At 48.0% G+C, this 18,449-nt stretch overlaps 1 protein-coding gene across 3 annotated transcripts in view; it reads left to right on the forward strand.

The window, feature by feature from the left end:
* PRPSAP1 (phosphoribosyl pyrophosphate synthetase associated protein 1) overlaps nt 1–18,449 on the forward strand; it is a 53,690-nt gene that overhangs the window by 13,354 nt on the left and 21,887 nt on the right. For all 3 annotated transcript variants that reach the window (XM_075349578.1, XM_075349579.1, XM_075349580.1), the window contains exons 6-8: nt 1,850–1,965; nt 2,085–2,140; nt 8,875–9,020. In XM_075349578.1, the coding sequence (XP_075205693.1) occupies nt 1,850–1,965; nt 2,085–2,140; nt 8,875–9,020 (318 nt within the window). The remainder of the gene's footprint in view (nt 1–1,849; nt 1,966–2,084; nt 2,141–8,874; nt 9,021–18,449) is intronic.

Genomic DNA, 18,449 nt, shown 5'->3' on the forward strand with positions numbered 1-18,449 from the left:
CATCATAAGCCTGGCTCACTGGAGCTATCCTTCCTTTATATCAGCTGTCAGGTTCCTTTTAAAGGGAACCTGCTAGGTGCATTATGCATCCAGAACCACGAGCAGTTCTGGGTGCATATTGCTAATCCCTGCCCAACAGTCCCTGTATACATTAACAAAGAAAAACAGATCTTTAGAAAAAGTATTTCTCAAGATCATTTCTTATATGCTAATGAGGCCCACGACTAGTCGCAAGGGAGTGAGTTCCTTTGGCTAGCCGGCGAACATAGTACACTCCAGGGGTGTGCTAACATGCTAATGGATATGCAGTGACGCCGCACATACCTCACTCTTGATGGAAGCCGGCGGAGGATGGATGTGCAGTGTGCATGATCTGCAGTACCCGGGACTTCCGGTCATGCACACTAAATTGATGCCGGTTGTAATCTTCCGGCTTCAGTGAGGTACAGTGCGAATGACCGGAAGTGCAGAGGACTCCAGATCATGCCCAGTGCGCATCGATCCTCCGCCGACCGCCATCAAGACTGAGGTATGTGCGGCATTACTGAGTATTCATTAGCATGTTAGCACACCCCTGGAGCGTACTATGTGGGCCGGCTAGCCAAGGGAACTCACTCACTTGCGACTAGTCGTGGGTTTCATTAGCATATACGAAATGATCTTTAGAAATACTTTTCTATAGATCCTTTTATCTATGCTAGTGTATACAGGGACAGTCAGGCAGGGATTAGCAATATATACCCAGAACTGCTCATGGTTCTAAGTGCATATTGCACCTGACAGGTTCCCTTTTAAGACTTGCATACAAAACACCACTCTTAATGGATCTGTGAATTTGCCTCATGTGAATGAAATGCCTTTGAGTGATAACAACCCCGCCCATAGTGATTAGGGAACTGTAGAAAACTCCATATTGTTATACCATCAACTAAATACAAAATGGCTTATACAAATATCTGTGTATCTTACAAATTGGTTGCCATGAAATGTAGAGCCAATAAAAAATATACAATCACCAAATATTTTGCCCTGATTGTACAGATACCCAGTAAGTTCCTAATATATAAGGCGAAGTTTACACTAATAGTGCTCTCCATTGAGCGTAATAAGGAGGTTTTTGTCAGGAACCCCAACAGAGCACCCCGACAGGATGGAGGCCAGACATAGTCCACAGTGAGTTTGTCAGCTTCATTAAAATAATAGGTTTTCGGGATTCCATTGTAAATCCCCACGCAGTACTCGGTGTAGAGCATTGTATATGTAAGAACCCAGCCTAAATTGATGTAGGTGTTTACTGTATAGCTGGACAACCAGGCCATTGTATTCTGTGATGATATCAATTGCGGATTAGTTGACTCATATACTACACACCCTGACCACGTTTTCTTTTCCCTAATATGAGCTAGTGTAAACGGGAGTTGAAAGCAAATGCTTGCAACTGTACATCTGATGGAATTACCATAGAATGGTTACGAGAAGGGGTTTGTCTCTTTTTAGCCCATTGGCACATTGTATGGTTGATGATTCAGCCGGAAGTCCTTTCTCTAATACATATGAGAGCTTGTTCAGCCAAGTGGTTCTGTGGGTTCTGTGAGACCCGCTCCCAGTCATGTCTGGTGGCAGCTTATCTCAGAGAGAACAAAAGGATAGACAGTCCGAAATTAGAGATGTCTGATCCATAACTCTCTTGGCAATCAATTGTCCTGGCCAGTGGCCATCCAAACATATGACTGCTGGCCCACTCATCGTTATCAGTGGCTTCAGCCGACGTTAGTCTAATGTGTATAAGTGGGCTTTAAAACTCCATTGTACTTATACTATATGGCATTGTTTTCATTTGACCCTTAAGGACTCACACATATCATCACAATGGACTTGCATCAAAAAGAGATCCAGGGTTTCTTCAACTTTCCCGTGGACAATCTCCGAGGATCTCCTTTCCTGCTACAATATATACAAGATGAGGTGAGTGGAAACCCAGACGCCACATTTAGACCTTTCCTCCAGTTACTCAGGTGTTCCTTCACGGTCAAGGCATTAGCAAAGACCGGTTTATGATAATCTTTACTATTCGTTATTTTCAGATTCAAGATTACAGAAACGCAGTGATAGTTGCAAAGTCTCCTGATGCCGCAAAGAGGTAAAAAGAAACTAAAATATTAGAAAGTCTGAAGATTTCTGGGAATTAATTTCTGTTGCTTGTAGAAAGTGATCTTAATGGTAGGGGCATGTCTGACTACAGTCCTCCTAATAAGCTTCCATGATTATATTCTATACAGGTATGTTCAGCACTAATTACCATGGGGAGGCTGCCCCTTCCAATATTATTATTTTTCCTTACCCCGCTAGCTTTATCATGTAGTCATGAGACTACAGCATTCTAAACCTTTACCTGTAATGAATGAACTAGCAGGTATAGATGAAAAACGCTATTGTCACATGAGTACTTGATGAAGCTAGTGAGGTGGCGAAACAAGAGTATGACATCTAGGCAATGTGGAGACCAAAGGGGACCTGGTCACAGGATTTTTTTTCCTCCTGTGTCAAGAATGTAAAGAGCTTTTGGTGCAGACAGAAACAAAAAAATGAATCCTTAATTTTTATAGCTAAATTACAAAGCTTTGTATGACAGTTGCTGTTTCTAAACCATTTTCATTTTTCTGGATCAGCGCTTTACGCTTATATGCCTTTTTCTTTGTCGCTCCATTGGGAGACCCAGACAAATGGGTGTATAGGCTATGCCTCCGGAGGCCGCACAAAGTATTACACTAAAAGTGTAAAGCCCCTCCCCTTCTGCCTATACACCCCCCGTGCTCCCACGGGCTCCTCAGTTTTTATGCTTTGTGCGAAGGAGGCAGACATGCACGCACAGCTCCACAGATTGGTCAGCAGCAGCTGCTGACTATGTCGGATGGAAGAAAAGTGGGCCCATATAGGGCCCCCAGCATGCTCCCTTCTCACCCCACTCTTGTCGGCGGTGTTGTTAAGGTTGAGGTATCCATTGTGGGTACGGAGGCTGGAGCCCACATGCTGTTTTCCTTCCCCATCCCCCTTAGGGCTCTGGGTGAAGTGGGATCCTATCGGTCTCCAGGCACTGAGACCGTGCTTCATCCACAACTCCTGAGGAGCCTGCTGGATAGGAGCCGAGTATCGTTCAGGGACATGGCCCTGCTACTTTAAGGTACTCTGTGTCCCCGTGGGGACCGCGCACAGCAACACTCCAGCATTGCTGGGTGTGCTAGTGCACCGGGGACCGCGGCGCTGACCGCGTTTGTGCCATTATACACTGCAGCGTCGCTGAGTGTGTGTGTGTATGGGGACTACCGCGCTGACCGCCGCTGCCATTGTTTTTACTGAGGCGCGGCTGGGACTGTTAGTGCGCCGGGGACTCTGCGCCGGCCGCGCTTATACGGCGGCCACGCTTATAACTCGAGTCCCCGGCTTTTGGGCCTAGTCTCTTTCTCTTCCCGCCCCCAGCCCTGCCAGTCAGGGGAAGGGCGGGACGCTGTACAGCACGGCAGCACTGAGGGCTGGAGCATGCTTTGCATACTCCACCCCCCTCACTGTGCACAGTGAGGCACCAGCTCCCGCACTTTCTGGGTCACGCCCACGGCTCCCTCCTCTCCTCAGGACGCCGGCAGCCATTCCTGTCAGCTCCTAGGACGCTGCAGAGGGGAGACAAACTCTGGGGGACCCAGGCAGGGATTCGGGTGGCCACACAACCGCTTTAAGCGGGCGGTAAGCAGCACCTGAGGTGCTGGCCCCACTTGTGCAGAAGTGTGATTATAGTTTATATGTTTACAGGCTATACTTTACACTGTATGGTGCACAGTTGATTTCTGGCTATATACCCTGTTGTGTTGCTCAAAGGAGACAACAATATGGCGCCCACAAGAAGCAGGGGTGCCAAAACACAGGATTACTATGCTGCCTGCGCCACATGTAAAACCTCGCTACCGGCAGGTTCCACTGACCCTCATTGTATGCACTGTTGGGCCCCTGTGGCACTTACTCAGCCGGAGCCTCTGCTAAGGGGGGCCCAGGGGGAACAACCAGCTAACACTGTCCAGGTGACAGGGACGGAGTTTGCAGTTTTTACTGACAGACTTTCTGAGACTATGGCTAAAATACTAGAAGCTTTGCAGTCCAGACCGGTATCTCAGACCATGGGCACTGTGGAATCACTGCCCCCTAGTCCGCCTCAGTTGGAACAACAATGTCTCCCCGGGGTGTTTCATAGATCCCAGGGTGAGGTCTCTGACACGGACCGCAGTCCCAGACCGCCTAAGCGAGCTCGCTTGGAAATCCCCTCGACCTCATCACATTGTTCAGGGTCTCAGAGAGATGACTCTCTGTATGATGAAGCGGAGGTAGCTTATCAGGATTCTGATCCTGAGGCCGCTCTCAACCTTGATACTCCTGATGGGGACGCAATAGTGAATGATCTTATTGCGTCCATAAATAAGATGTTGGATATTTCTCCCTCAGCTCCTCCAGCAGAGGAGTCAGCTTCTCAGCAGGAGAAGTTCCGTTTCAGGTTCCCCAAGCGTACAGCGAGTATGTTTCTGGATCACTCCGACTTCAGAGACGCAGTCCAGAAACACCGAGTTTGTCCAGATAAGCGTTTTTCCAAGCGCCTTAAGGATACACGTTATCCCTTCCCCCCCTGACGTGGTCAAGGGCTGGACCCAGTGTCCCAAGGTGGATCCTCCAATCTCCAGACTGGCGGCTAGATCCATAGTTGCAGTTGAAGATGGGGCTTCACTCAAGGATGCCACTGACAGACAGATGGAGCTCTGGTTGAAATCCATCTATGAGGCTATCGGCGCGTCTTTCGCTCCAGCATTCGCAGCAGTATGGGCACTCCAAGCTATCTCAGCGGGTCAAGCCCAAATTGACGCACTCACACGTACGTCTGCGCCGCAAGTGGCTTCCATAACCTCGCAAACGTCGGCATTTGCGTCCTACGCTATTAATGCTATCCTGGACTCTGCGAGCCGTACGGCGGTTGCAGCCGACAATTCGGTGGCATTACGCAGGGCCTTGTGGCTACGGGAATGGAAGGCAGATTCGATTGCCAAAAAGTGCTTAATCGGTTTGCCATTTTCTGGCGACCGTTTGTTTGGTGAGAGATTGGATGAAATCATAAAACAATCCAAGGGAAAGGAAACTTCCTTACCCCAGGCCAAACCAAAATTACCCCAACAGAGGAGGGGACAGTCGAGGTTTCGGTCCTTTCGGGGTACGGGCAGAGCCCAATTCTCCTCGTCCAAAAGGCCTCAGAAGGATCAGAGGAACTCCGATTCATGGCGGTCTAAGTCACGCCCTAAAAAGACCGCCGGAGGTGCCGCTACCAAGGCGGCTTCCTCATGACTTTCGGCCTCCTCACACCGCATCCTCGGTCGGTGGCAGGCTCTCCCGCTTTTGCGACACCTGGCTGCCACAGGTAAAAGACCGATGGGTGAGAGACATTCTGTCTCACGGTTACAGGATAGAGTTCAGCTCTCGTCCTCCGACTCGATTCTTCAGAACATCTCCGCCTCCCGAGCGAGCCGATGCTCTTCTGCAGGCGTTGGACACTCTGAAGGTAGAAGGAGTGGTGATCCCTGTTCCTCTTCAGCAACAGGGTCACGGTTTTTACTCCAACCTGTTTGTGGTTCCAAAGAAGAACGGGTCTTTCCGTCCTGTCCTGGACCTAAAACTGCTCAACAAACACGTAAAGACCAGGCGGTTCCGGATGGAATCCCTCCGCTCCGTCATCGCCTCAATGTCCCAAGGAGATTTCCTTGCATCGATCGATATCAAAGATGCTTATCTTCACGTTCCGATTGCTCCAGAGCATCAGCGCTTCCTGCGCTTCGCCATAGGAGACGAACATCTCCAGTTCGTGGCACTGCCGTTCGGCCTGGCGACAGCCCCCCGGGTTTTCACCAAGGTCATGGCTACAGTAGTCGCGGTCCTCCACTGCCAGGGTCACTCGGTGATCCCTTACTTAGACGATCTGCTGGTCAAGGCTCCCTCCCAAGAGGCATGCCAGCACAGCCTCGACGCTACCCTGGAGACTCTCCAGAGTTTCGGGTGGATCATCAATTTTCCAAAGTCAAATCTGACACCGGCCCAATCGCTGACATATCTTGGCATGGAGTTTCATACCCTCTCAGCGATAGTGAAGCTTCCGCTGAACAAGCAGCGTTCACTACAGACGGGGGTGCAATCTCTCCTTCAAGGTCAGTCACACCCCTTGAGGCGCCTCATGCACTTCCTGGGGAAGATGGTGGCAGCAATGGAGGCAGTCCCTTTCGCGCAGTTTCACCTGCGTCCTCTTCAATGGGACATCCTACGCAAATGGGACAGGAAACCGACGTCCCTCGACAGGAACGTCTCCCTCTCTCAGGCAACCAAAGCTTCCCTTCGGTGGTGGCTTCTTCCCACTTCTTTATCGAAGGGGAAATCCTTCCTACCCCCATCCTGGGCGGTGGTCACGACGGACGCGAGTCTGTCAGGGTGGGGAGCAGTTTTTCTCCACCACAGGGCTTAGGGTACGTGGACTCAGCAAGAGTCCTCGCTTCAGATCAATGTTCTGGAGATCAGGGCAGTGTATCTGGCCCTAAAAGCGTTCCAGCAGTGGCTGGAAGGCAAGCAGATCCGAATTCAGTCGGACAACTCCACAGCGGTGGCATACATCAACCACCAAGGCGGGACACGCAGTCGCCAAGCCTTCCAGGAAGTCCGGCGGATTCTACTGTGGGTGGAAGCCACAGCCTCCACCATATCCGCAGTTCACATCCCGGGCGTGGAAAACTGGGAAGCAGACTTTCTCAGTCGCCAGGGCATGGACGCAGGGGAATGGTCCCTTCACCCGTACGTGTTTCAGGAGATATATTGCCGTTGGGGCATGCCGGACGTCGACCTAATGGCGTCCCGGCACAACAACAAGGTACCGACGTTCATGGCACGGTCTCAAGATCCCAGAGCTATGGCGGCAGACGCATTAGTTCAGGATTGGTCGCAGTTTCAGCTCCCTTATGTGTTTCCTCCGCTGGCACTGTTGCCCAGAGTGTTACGCAAGATCAGAGCCGACTGCCGCCGCGTCATCCTCGTCGCTCCAGACTGGCCGAGGAGGTCGTGGTACCCGGATCTGTGGCATCTCACGGTCGGCCAACCGTGGGCACTACCAGACCGACCAGACTTGCTGTCTCAAGGGCCGTTTTTCCATCTGAATTCTGCGGCCCTCAACCTGACTGTGTGGCCATTGAGTCCTGGATCCTAGCGTCTTCAGGATTATCTCAAGAGGTCATTACCACTATGAGACAGGCTAGGAAACCAACGTCCGCCAAGATCTACCACAGGACGTGGAAAATTTTCCTGTCGTGGTGCTCTGCTCAGGGTTTTTCTCCCTGGCCATTTGCCTTGCCCACTTTTCTGTCCTTCCTTCAATCTGGACTGGAAAAGGGTTTGTCGCTCGGCTCCCTTAAGGGACAAGTCTCAGCGCTCTCTGTGTTTTTCCAGAAGCGCCTAGCCAGACTTCCACAGGTACGCACGTTCCTGCAGGGGGTTTGTCACATCGTCCCTCCTTACAAGCGTCCGTTAGAACCCTGGGATCTGAACAGGGTGCTGATGGTTCTTCAGAAACCTCCATTCGAGCCAATGAGAGATATTTCTCTCTCACGCCTTTCGCAGAAAGTGGTTTTCCTAGTAGCAGTCACTTCACTTTGGAGATTTTCTGAGCTAGCAGCGTTGTCGTGCAAAGCCCCTTTCCTGGTGTTTCACCAGGACAAGGTGGTTCTGCGTCCGGTTCCGGAATTTCTCCCTAAGGTGGTATCCCCCTTTCATCTCAATCAGGATATCTCCTTACCCTCTTTTTGTCCTCATCCAGTTCACCAATGTGAAAAGGATTTGCACTTGTTAGATCTGGTGAGAGCACTCAGACTCTACATTTCCCGTACGGCGCCCCTGCGCCGCTCGGATGCACTCTTTGTCCTTGTCGCTGGCCAGCGTAAAGGGTCACAGGCTTCCAAATCAACCCTGGCTCGGTGGATCAAGGAACCAATTCTCGAAGCTTACCGTTCTGCTGGGCTTCCGGTTCCCTCAGGGCTGAAGGCCCATTCTACCAGAGCCGTGGGTGCGTCCTGGGCTTTGAGGCACCAGGCTACGGCTCAGCAGGTGTGTCAGGCGGCTACCTGGTCGAGCCTGCACACTTTCACGAAACACTATCAGGTGCATACCTATGCTTCGGCGGATGCCAGCCTAGGTAGACGAGTCCTTCAGGCGGCGGTTGCCCACCTGTAGGAAGGGGCCGTTTTACGGCTCTATTTCGAGGTATTATTTTACCCACCCAGGGACTGCTTTTGGACGTCCCATTTGTCTGGGTCTCCCAATGGAGCGACAAAGAAGAAGGGAATTTTGTTTACTTACCGTAAATTCCTTTTCTTCTAGCTCCAATTGGGAGACCCAGCACCCGCCCCTGTTTTTTTGTGTACACATGTTGTTAATGTTGAATGGTTTCAGTTATCCGATATTTCTTCGGATTGAATTTACTTTAAACCAGTTTATAATTTTTTCCTCCTTCTTGCTTTTGCACCAAAACTGAGGAGCCCGTGGGAGCACGGGGGGTGTATAGGCAGAAGGGGAGGGGCTTTACACTTTTAGTGTAATACTTTGTGCGGCCTCCGGAGGCATAGCCTATACACCCATTTGTCTGGGTCTCCCAATTGGAGCTAGAAGAAAAGGAATTTACGGTAAGTAAACAAAATTCCCTTCATTGCCACCAAACATTTAGCCCAGTGTACCATTTAGTTAGCAAGGGGAACGTTGCTATTATTTACTTTTTCAGAAGTCTTTTTCCATTTTCTAACTCTTATACCATCTACTAAGGGCACAGTCCTATGCTGAGCGTCTGCGTCTGGGACTTGCCGTTATCCATGGGGAGCCACAATGTTCAGAACATGACATGGCAGATGGACGTCATTCTCCACCCACTGTGAAGAATACCACAGTCCACCCCGGGCTGGAGATCCCCTGTAAGTATCTATTTCTCCCAGTCTATAATGGTGGTGGACAATTATGGGGATTTAAAGTCTTAAGTATACCAGCCAAATACAGTATCTCCCACCCCTGTGGGTCACGTGCGACATGCTGAGACTAGAGGGAGAATTCTAGTAGGTTTCTCATAATGAAGATTTTATTTTCTTACCAGAAAATGTCTGCTCCCTAATAAAGTTGCCATTGTTGGAATTACTTAGGGGTACTTTGCACACTATGACATCGCAGGTGCGATGTCGGTGGGGTCATGTCGAAAGTGACGCACTTCCTGCGTCGCTCTCAACATCGTAGTGTGTAAATCCTAGATGATACGATTATCGAGCGCAAAAGCGTCGTAATCATATCATCGGTGTAGCGTCGGCGAATTCCATAATTACGCTTACGCGACGGTCCGATGTTGTTCCTCGCTCCTGCGGCAGCACACATCGCTGTGTGTGAAGTCGCAGGAGCGAGGAACATCTCCTACCTGCGTCACCGCGGCTCCCGTCGGCTATGCGGAAGGACGGAGGTGGGCGGGATGTTTACGCTCCTATTGGCCGCCTGCCGTGTGACGTCGCAGTGACGCTGCACGACCCGCCCCTTTAATAAGGAGGCGGTTTGCCGGCCAGAGCGACATCGCACGACAGGTGAGTGTATGTGAAGCAGCCGTAGCGATAATATTCGCTACGGCAGCTATCACAATGATATCGCAGCTGCGACGGGGGCGGGGACTATCGCGCTCGGCATCGCAGCATCGGCTTGCGATGTCGTAGTGTGCAAAGTATCCCTTACACCGGCTTAGGACACAATATTTGCATTTCCAGAAAATCTCAAGATTTTCAATTCTGGTTCTGACCAAATAGAATCCAAATATGCAAAACTTGAGTTGTTTATTCACCTATTCCACACACACAAGTTCAGTGTTTTAACCATTGCTTAAAAAAAAAAGACTCTAGCAAGGATCAAAAAATTGCACTTTTGTGTCTGGTCTGGGCTGCTTGCTGTAGTTTTGATAATGTTCTGCTGAAGAAATAGTGATTTTATCACTTGAGAACTAGAAAACCTACTGCCATGTAATTCTCCAAAACTATGAGCTCTGTGTAACCCCACCCCCATCATTGATATGGTGGAGAGGGGTTATACAGGGCTCAGTATTCAGAGAACTGCTAGATCTGCAGTAGAAAAAAACCTGATATTTGTAGAAAGCAGCCTGTAAGTGATACATCACTGGAATCAGGGTCTCTGCCTCTACTTTATGCTGATCTCAGATGGGGGAGCAAAACCTTGTAACAGATTTTCTTTAAGAACAAAGGCTTTGATGTGTTGAAATTCAACATCCCCCAACCTTTCTTTCCCAATTCTGATGTATGGGGAAGTCTTGTCATACACGTTATGGTTGACTGTTCCCTTTCAGACAATGTTCCACTAAAGTGTATGGACACTTGAAGACTTTTATGGTTGAATCAAGGTTTATTAGCAAACATCTAAATGCACACTAATATATCAGTAGTGTTCAATGTTGTGCATACATACCACAATCCAATGCAGATTGATATCAATGATCTATTAGCCAAAAGTCCTGTATGTAGGGCAAATGTATAAAGTCACCTAAAAACTGGTGTAAGTTGTATAAGAATCACACATTTATGGAAATGAAGCAACATTTCTAAGTAGAAAGGAATAATTCAAACAAGCACATAAACCTAACGGAAGGAAGAAGTAAAGTGTGGAGGAGGGGGGAGAGGCAATTAAAAGGGAGGAAGGATGGGAAGAGGGAGATGATATCCGCACACCAAGATCTGGTTTTATTTCCGTATTAATAAGACAGGGAATGTTTCTAGCACCAGTCATTGTTAGATAGGTCCTATTCATAGCTATGCTAAATATAGCAGGGCAAATCGAGAAAGTGCTAAGTCTTGTTGAGAAAGGGGAGAGATGAGTGAAGGCCAGGGTCAGGGTGGTGTAGATGAGCGGGAGAGTGAATGTGATTTAGATCTGTAAATGAGTAAATGGAATGTCTGTAGACAGAGAAGCGGAATGTGGGCTGGTGACTTCCTAGAACTTAATCATCTCCACTCTCTAAGAAGACAGATGAGAAGAGCCGGAACTGGTAGCAAATGTCACCACTACACCAGGATAGGTCTAGATTGGGTACATTGACACTAATTCTGTGAAATAGCATTTATCATGGGGACACCGTTTAAACATTTTAATCCCTCTGATATACAATTACGTCACAGTAAGCAAGCCGGTCATTTTCAAGAGCTGCCTTTTATAGTACATTGTAGTATTCAGTCTTAGGACCACTTTACATGCTGCAATATCGTTACCGATATCGCTAGCGTGGGTACCCGCCCCCATCTGTTGTGCGACACGGGCAAATCGCTGACCGTGGCCCACAACATCGCCCGGACCCGTCACACTATTTACCTGCCTAGCGACGTTGCAGTGACCGGCGAACTGACTCATTTCTAAGGGGGTGGTTCGTTCGGCGTCACAGCGACGTCACTAAGCGGCCACCCAATCAAAGCGAAGGGGCGGAGATGAGCGGGACGTAACATCCCGCCCACCTCCTTCCTTTCTCATTGCGGGCGGCCGCAGGTAAGGAGAGGTTCCTCGTTCCTGCGGTGTCACGTAGCGATGTGTGCTGCCACAGGAACGACGAACAACATCGTACCTGCAGCAGCAATGATAATTGGGAATAGGGGGGCTTTTCACCGATTAGCAATTTTGAACGTTTTTGCGACGATTCAAAATCGCTTATAGGTGTCACACACAACGACATCGCTAACGCGGCCGGATGTGCGTCACAAATTCCGTGACCCCAACGACATCGCTTTAGCAATATCGTACCGTGTAAAGCCACCCTTAGAGGGGACTTCCTCTTTGAAATGTTTGTTCCATGGGTACAACTTCTTAGCCTATGTTCTACTAGTGTGTTTAGCCAATCATGAAGCAGCTCCCCCTTCTCACACAGAGGCTTCTTTTTGGTAGACTCAGATTGCTATATAATGCACTTGAGCTGATATATACAGTACTGTGCAAACATTTTAGGCAGATGTGGGGAAAAAATGCTGTAAAGTAACAATGCTAACAAATAGAAGTGTTAATAGGTTTTGTTCAATCACTTTATTTTTATCAATTACCAAAATGAGACCTATCCACGAGGGGCTGCTAATGAGTCTTTGGCTTTACCCATAAAAAAACGAGATAGGATGATGAAACTTTACATTTATTCCACATACTCTAAACTGATGTCAACACACTTCTTACATTGGTATTCCAAGTTCTGTAAGACTAGCAAAAAGAAGGATTTCGGTTGTGCATCAAACCAGGCATCCGTGGCATCAGAAATGGTGTGAAATTTGGTACCCTTGAGGTGTTTCTTCAGGTTTGGAAACAGATAATAGTCAGAGGTTGCTAGATCTGGGGAATAAGGTGGGTGGTCAACCAGCTGGAAGCCCAGCTCTGCCAGTTTTGCCATGGTCGCTTGTGCAGTGTGAGCGAAGGCGTTGTCTTGCAGGAACAAGATTCCTTTGGACACCTTGCCGCACCTTTTGGCGTTCAGAGCTGGCTTTAATTGGTCCAAACGTTCAATGTAATACCTTGCATTGATGGTGGAACCCTTTTGAAGGTAGTCCACTAGCAGCACGCCCTCCTTATCCCAAAACACAGACACCATCACCTTAGTGGCTGATTTTTGCACCCTGAGCTTTGGACGAGGAGAACCACTGTGCCTCCACTCTTTTGACTGCTCCTTGTTTTTAGGGTTATACAAATAAATTCAGGTCTCATCCATAGTGACTAGTCGATCCAGGAAGTTCTTATCAGTCCGGAAACGCTGACAAATGGAGCAGGACATTGTCACTCGCATTCTTCTCTGATCTGTTGTCAAACATTTGGGTACCCACTTTGCAGATCGCTACCTCATGTCCAAATTTTCATGGATAATGACACAAAAATGTTCACAGGAAATCCCCATGATGTCTGTTATTGCTTTAGCTGAAATTCATCCATTCTCCAGTATGAGGCTGTGCACAGCATCGACGATCTCCGGAACAACAACCACTCTCGGTTGTCCAGGACATTCCTCATTATTGGTGCTGAAGTGGCCCGTTTTAAATTTGGCAACCCAGTTCTTAACTGTGGAATATGAAGGGCATTGATCCCCCAATGTCTGCGACATATCAGCATGAAGATCCTTCTCGGACTTTCCTTGCAGAAACAAGAATTTTATCACTGCTTTGCTCTCAGTTGCTGTTAATATCGCATTAGACTCTGCCATTTGTTTGTACGTAGAGCACTGTTGCCATAAGCAACAGACACAAAATTTTGAAAACATATATTAGACACATAAGGCTTTCATGTGATGTAATATTCGTTACCATAGAAACAAATAAAGATCACAAAACCAAATACTTATCAGCAGCTCCTCATTCAGTAAGTCGAAGGAACTCTACAGAGAGGTTGTTCCAAACATCATGGAGAAGTAACCGCAGATCTTCTGTGAATGTAGTCGTTTGCAATTTGTGTCTCTCCATATTATCTCAGACAGACTCGATGTTGAGATTGGGGCTCTGTGGGGGCCGTATCATCACTTCCAGGACTCCTTGTTCTTCTTCACACTGAATATTTTTTTGGGGTTGTTGTCCTGCTGCAGAAATAAATTTTGAGCTAATCAAAGCCTCCCTGATTGTATTGCATGATGGATAAGTAGCTGCCTATTTTTTTTCCACTTTTTTTTTTCCAATTTAAAGTTTTATTGAATTTTTTAAAGGAATACATTAAGTGAACATGGATCCATGCTGTAACAAATAATGCGAATCAAAAGTCTGTGCGACACCAAACCTTCACAGACTTCATAACGATATGTAAATGATTGGTATAATACATGGATAATCATTTTAAGCCATAGAAAATAATAAAACAAAGTAGAGGGGTTAAGGAGAGTGGTAGTCATGGAATACAATGAAGAAAGGGTAAGTCAGAAAAGGAAGAGAAGAGATAAAGAGTAGAACGCAGCGACCGAGACTGATACATTGTCCGTTGGACCAAGACTTATCGAAAGATTGGTGTATGGTGTCTGAAGGAGAAAGAGCCAGAGTGCCCATCTTACAGAGATTAGATTAGTTCAAGAATTTTTTTACCAGACAGGAATGATTCCCATTGAAACCATTTAGTGGCCGTCTCTACCATCTGCCCGCGCGACTGGGCCATCACCATTTCCATGCGGTGAATCACATTCACCTCCATTACCCACTCATCTAGCGTAGGGGGGGCAGTATCCTTCCAACGCTGTGGAACCACTGTCTTGGCAGCCTAAAGAAGGTGGCCCAAGATGGATTTTTTATAGACCTTTTCCGATACGTTAAAGATGTACAATAAAACTGCCTCTGGGCGACTAGGGACTACGATCTTGGTGACCTCCTGTATGGCCGCTAGTACTTTGTTCCAAAAGACCGACAAGCTCGGGCAGAACCACCAGATGTGGGACATGGTGCCCCCCTGCGCTCCACAACGCCAGCAAGTATCAGGTACTTCGGGGCACCACGCATGAAGGGATGCTGGGACCCTGTACCACCTAGAAAGTATTTTATAGCTGGTTTCTTGCATCCTGGTGGCAACCACGGACCTGTGGGTCAGACGGAAACAACGCTCCCACTGATTCCCAGGGAACGTCTGATTGAGCTCTGTCTCCCATGCCATACAGAAGCGAGGAGGAAACATCCCTACTGCGCTTGTCATAAGCTTGTACACCTTTTGATTTTGCGTGACGCGTATCAGAGGACACAATACAAAGGTTTTCAAAAGGTGTTTGGGGCGACGAATGAGCCATGACAGTGTCTTGGAAGGTTATGAAGTGTTTGAGTTGGGCATATTCAAAATGGAACCGCAGTTTGAAACTACTATTCTCCACAATCTTCAGGAGTGGAAGGAGGGATCGCCCTGGGGCCACCTGGTTTAGTCTCAGGGGGTTCAGTTTCGTGCTTCCCAGAAAATTGTTAGATGATGCTCCCGGTAAAAACTCTGGATTATCAGTTAATGGCATAAGGGGTCCTCTAGGCTGGATCATGAGATTGTGTGATGACGTAGAGTGTACCGTTTTCAATGTTTGTTTAGTGCTATAGGACATCTCAATCTTATGTTTGGTGAGGAGTGGCCTGGTCCACGGCAGGGTCGGTATTGATAAGGGGCATAGATCCTGTGCCAGATAAACCCAAAGCTTAGATCTAGAGCTATGCAAAAGGTCCAGAACTCTAGCATGAGCAGCTGCCATGTAATACCGCCTACAATCTGTCAATCCCGCTCCTCCTGCAATCTTGGTCCTGGTTAAGACGCTACTCCCTAGACGGGCGCGCCTCTTTGACCAAACAAATTGATTGAATAAGCGCTGTATCCTGGCCCAATAGGCTGCCAGAACGTAGAATTGTATCAAATTGTATCAAATACAGCAATCTTGATAAGGCAGTCATCCTGAGAGCACTAATCCTGCCGAACCATGAAAGATTACCCCTTTGCCATCAGGCTAAATCTCCCTCAAGTTTTGACAGAAAACTTTGATAATTTAATTGAAAGAGCCCGTTCAGATCAGATGGAATCTTAATGCCTAGGTATCCAATACTGCCGTGGGGTGGCCATCTAAAGAGGAAGTTTGGTTTTATAGCATTTACTGTTGTTTGGGGCAAGGAGATATTTAGGGCCTCAAAAATTGATTTTAAAGTTGGACCACTTGCTAAAGCGGTTTAGCTCCAACATTAGGGACGGGAAGGATGTGAGGGGATTACACAGATATATATATATATATATATATATATATAAGGAGATCGTCGGCAAAAGTGGCGCATTTATGCTCCTGATTGGCAATCCTAATTCCCTATATATCCGGGTTGGTCCTAATGGCCGACAACAAGTGCTCCATGACTAAAACATATAGTAAAGGTGATAGGGGACATCCTTGCCGGGTCCCGTTCCGGATGGAGAAGGGTCTCGACAGTGTGCAATTAATCTTAAGGTATGCAGTCGGAGAATGATATGAAGGAAAGAAGCATTAAGGGTGCTAACTGTTCTGAAAAGGCTTTGTAAAATTTGGCGGGGAACCAGTCGGGTCCAGGACTCTTATTACCAGGTGTGTCGCGAATCACCGCCAATAAATCATCCGATAAAAATGGGCTTTCTAGGTCTTCAATTATAGATCTGTTAAAACGTCTAAAGGGTGAGGGCATTGAAGGACATCTATCACTCGACTTAAGTGGGCTTTACACGCTACGACATCGCTAATGCGAAGTCGTTGGGGTCACGGAATTGGTGACGCACATCCGGCCGCATTAGCGATGCCGTTGCGTGTGACACCTATGAGCGATTTTGCATCGTCGCAAAAACGTGCAAAATCGCTCATCGGTGACATGGGGGTCCATTCTCAAATATCGTTACTGCAGCAGTAACGAAGTTGTTCCTCGTTCCTGCGGCAGCACACATCGCTCCGTGTGACACCGAAGGAACGAGGAAGCTCTCCTTACCTGCCTCCCGGCCGCTATGCGGAAGGAGGTGGGCGGGATGTTACGTCCCGCTCATCTCCGCCCCTCCGCTTCTATTGGGCGCCGGTTCAGTGACGCAGCTTTGACGTCGCTGTGATGCTGAACGAACCGCCCCCTTAGAAAGGAGGCGGTTCGCCGGTCACAGCGACGTCGCTGGTCAGGTAAGTACGTGTGACGGGTCTGGGCGATGTTGTGCGGCACGGGCAGCGATTTGCCCGTGTCGCACAACAAATGGGGGCGGGTACCCACGCTAGCGATATCGGTACCGATATCGCAGCGTGTAAAGCCCGCTTTAGGGGGCTCGACAGGAAAATTATATAGCTTGGAATAAAAGTAGTGAAAGGTATTTGAGATGTCAGGGGTGGCATAAAGTAGTTCGTTGCGCGAGTTCTTGATGCACGGAATGAGGGTATGAGCTCTCCCTTCTCTCAGCGCGTTAGCCAACAATCTGCCGGGCTTATCCCCAAACTCATAAAACCTCCCCTTCCCCACCTGTATTAGGCGCTTATATGAGGAATCTAACAGGTTTTTTTTACCTCTAACCTAGCTTGTAGAAGAGCTTGTAAATTTGTGGCCGATAAGGCTCGTTTGTGGATGAGCTCCCGTTCAGAAACCCTATGAAGAGCTTTTACTATGTCTTGGGCCCTTTTCTTTTTTGATTCGGGACCCATGTTTAATAAAAAATACCTCGTAGGACACATTTCAATGCTTCCCACTTATAAGTGGGGGTTGTGTCATCCACTGAGTGGTCCTCTATGAACCTTGTGATAGAGGTCTGAACATCGGTAACACAAAGCTCATCCAGCAGCAACGACTCATTCAGCCGCCACGACCCTCTGGGGGCCGAGAGAGAGGGAATCTCAATCGTGCAATAAACCGGCGCGTGGTCTGACCGCAGTATGTTATCCTTCCTAGTATGTTGGATCGAAGGGAGAGCATTGTGCTGTAGTAATATATAGTCTATGCGACTGTATGAGTCTTGAGTGTGGAAATAGAAACTATAGTCTCTGTCCGACGGGTGTTTTAGTCTCAAAGTGTCGAACAATTGAATGCGCAATAAAGCTTTTTTGATACGTTTAAGGGTAGTGTATGCAATGCTAGATTTCCCCCTGGAATTGTCCATTGTGGGGTTAAGAGTGACGTTGAGGTCGCCACATAGAATTGCTGTACCCTGTATCAAGGGGATCGCGGCGTCGACCAGACGAGTAACAAAGCTGTCCTGCTTTTGATTTGGGGCATATGCATTAATTATTGTGAATGTTTGATCCCCACCTTCAGTGAGAGGATAATATATCTTCCAAGACTATCTGTCGTGCACTTTAGGATTTGATGTGGGAGGGATTTATGAATGGCGATCACCACACCTTTAGAACGGGAATCTGGGTTGTCTGAGGATACCCATGTCTGATAATACTTATTTTTAAGAATGGGGGCATGTCCTTGTTTGAAATGGGTCTCCTGGAAACACACTATTCTCACCTTCCGTTTATGAAGGTGGTACAGTATCTGTGTCCGTTTCTCCGGAACATTGAGGCCCTTGGCATTAAAAGAAGCGATGGTTAGGTCCGCCATCTATAAGAGAATGAGACATTAGAGATATATAAGAGAAGGGATCGAACACGATCAGTCCAGCCGCCAAAGATAGAGAGAAGAAAAGACTTGAGATAGGTAGAGTGTAGCGGGGAAAAAAACAAAAAGAACAGCAGGCAAAAAGACCTTGCACAATAGACTAAAGGCCGCTTTACACACTGCGATATCGGTACCGATATCGCCAGCATGCGTACCCGCCCCCATCGGTTGTGCGACACGGGCCAATCGCTGCCCGTGTCTCACATCGCCCGGACCTTCCCTGCGACGTCGCTGTGACCGGCGAACTGCCTCCTTTCTAAGGGG

This window comes from Anomaloglossus baeobatrachus, chromosome 5, assembly GCF_048569485.1.
Source record: "Anomaloglossus baeobatrachus isolate aAnoBae1 chromosome 5, aAnoBae1.hap1, whole genome shotgun sequence".
Lineage (NCBI taxonomy): Eukaryota > Metazoa > Chordata > Amphibia > Anura > Aromobatidae > Anomaloglossus > Anomaloglossus baeobatrachus.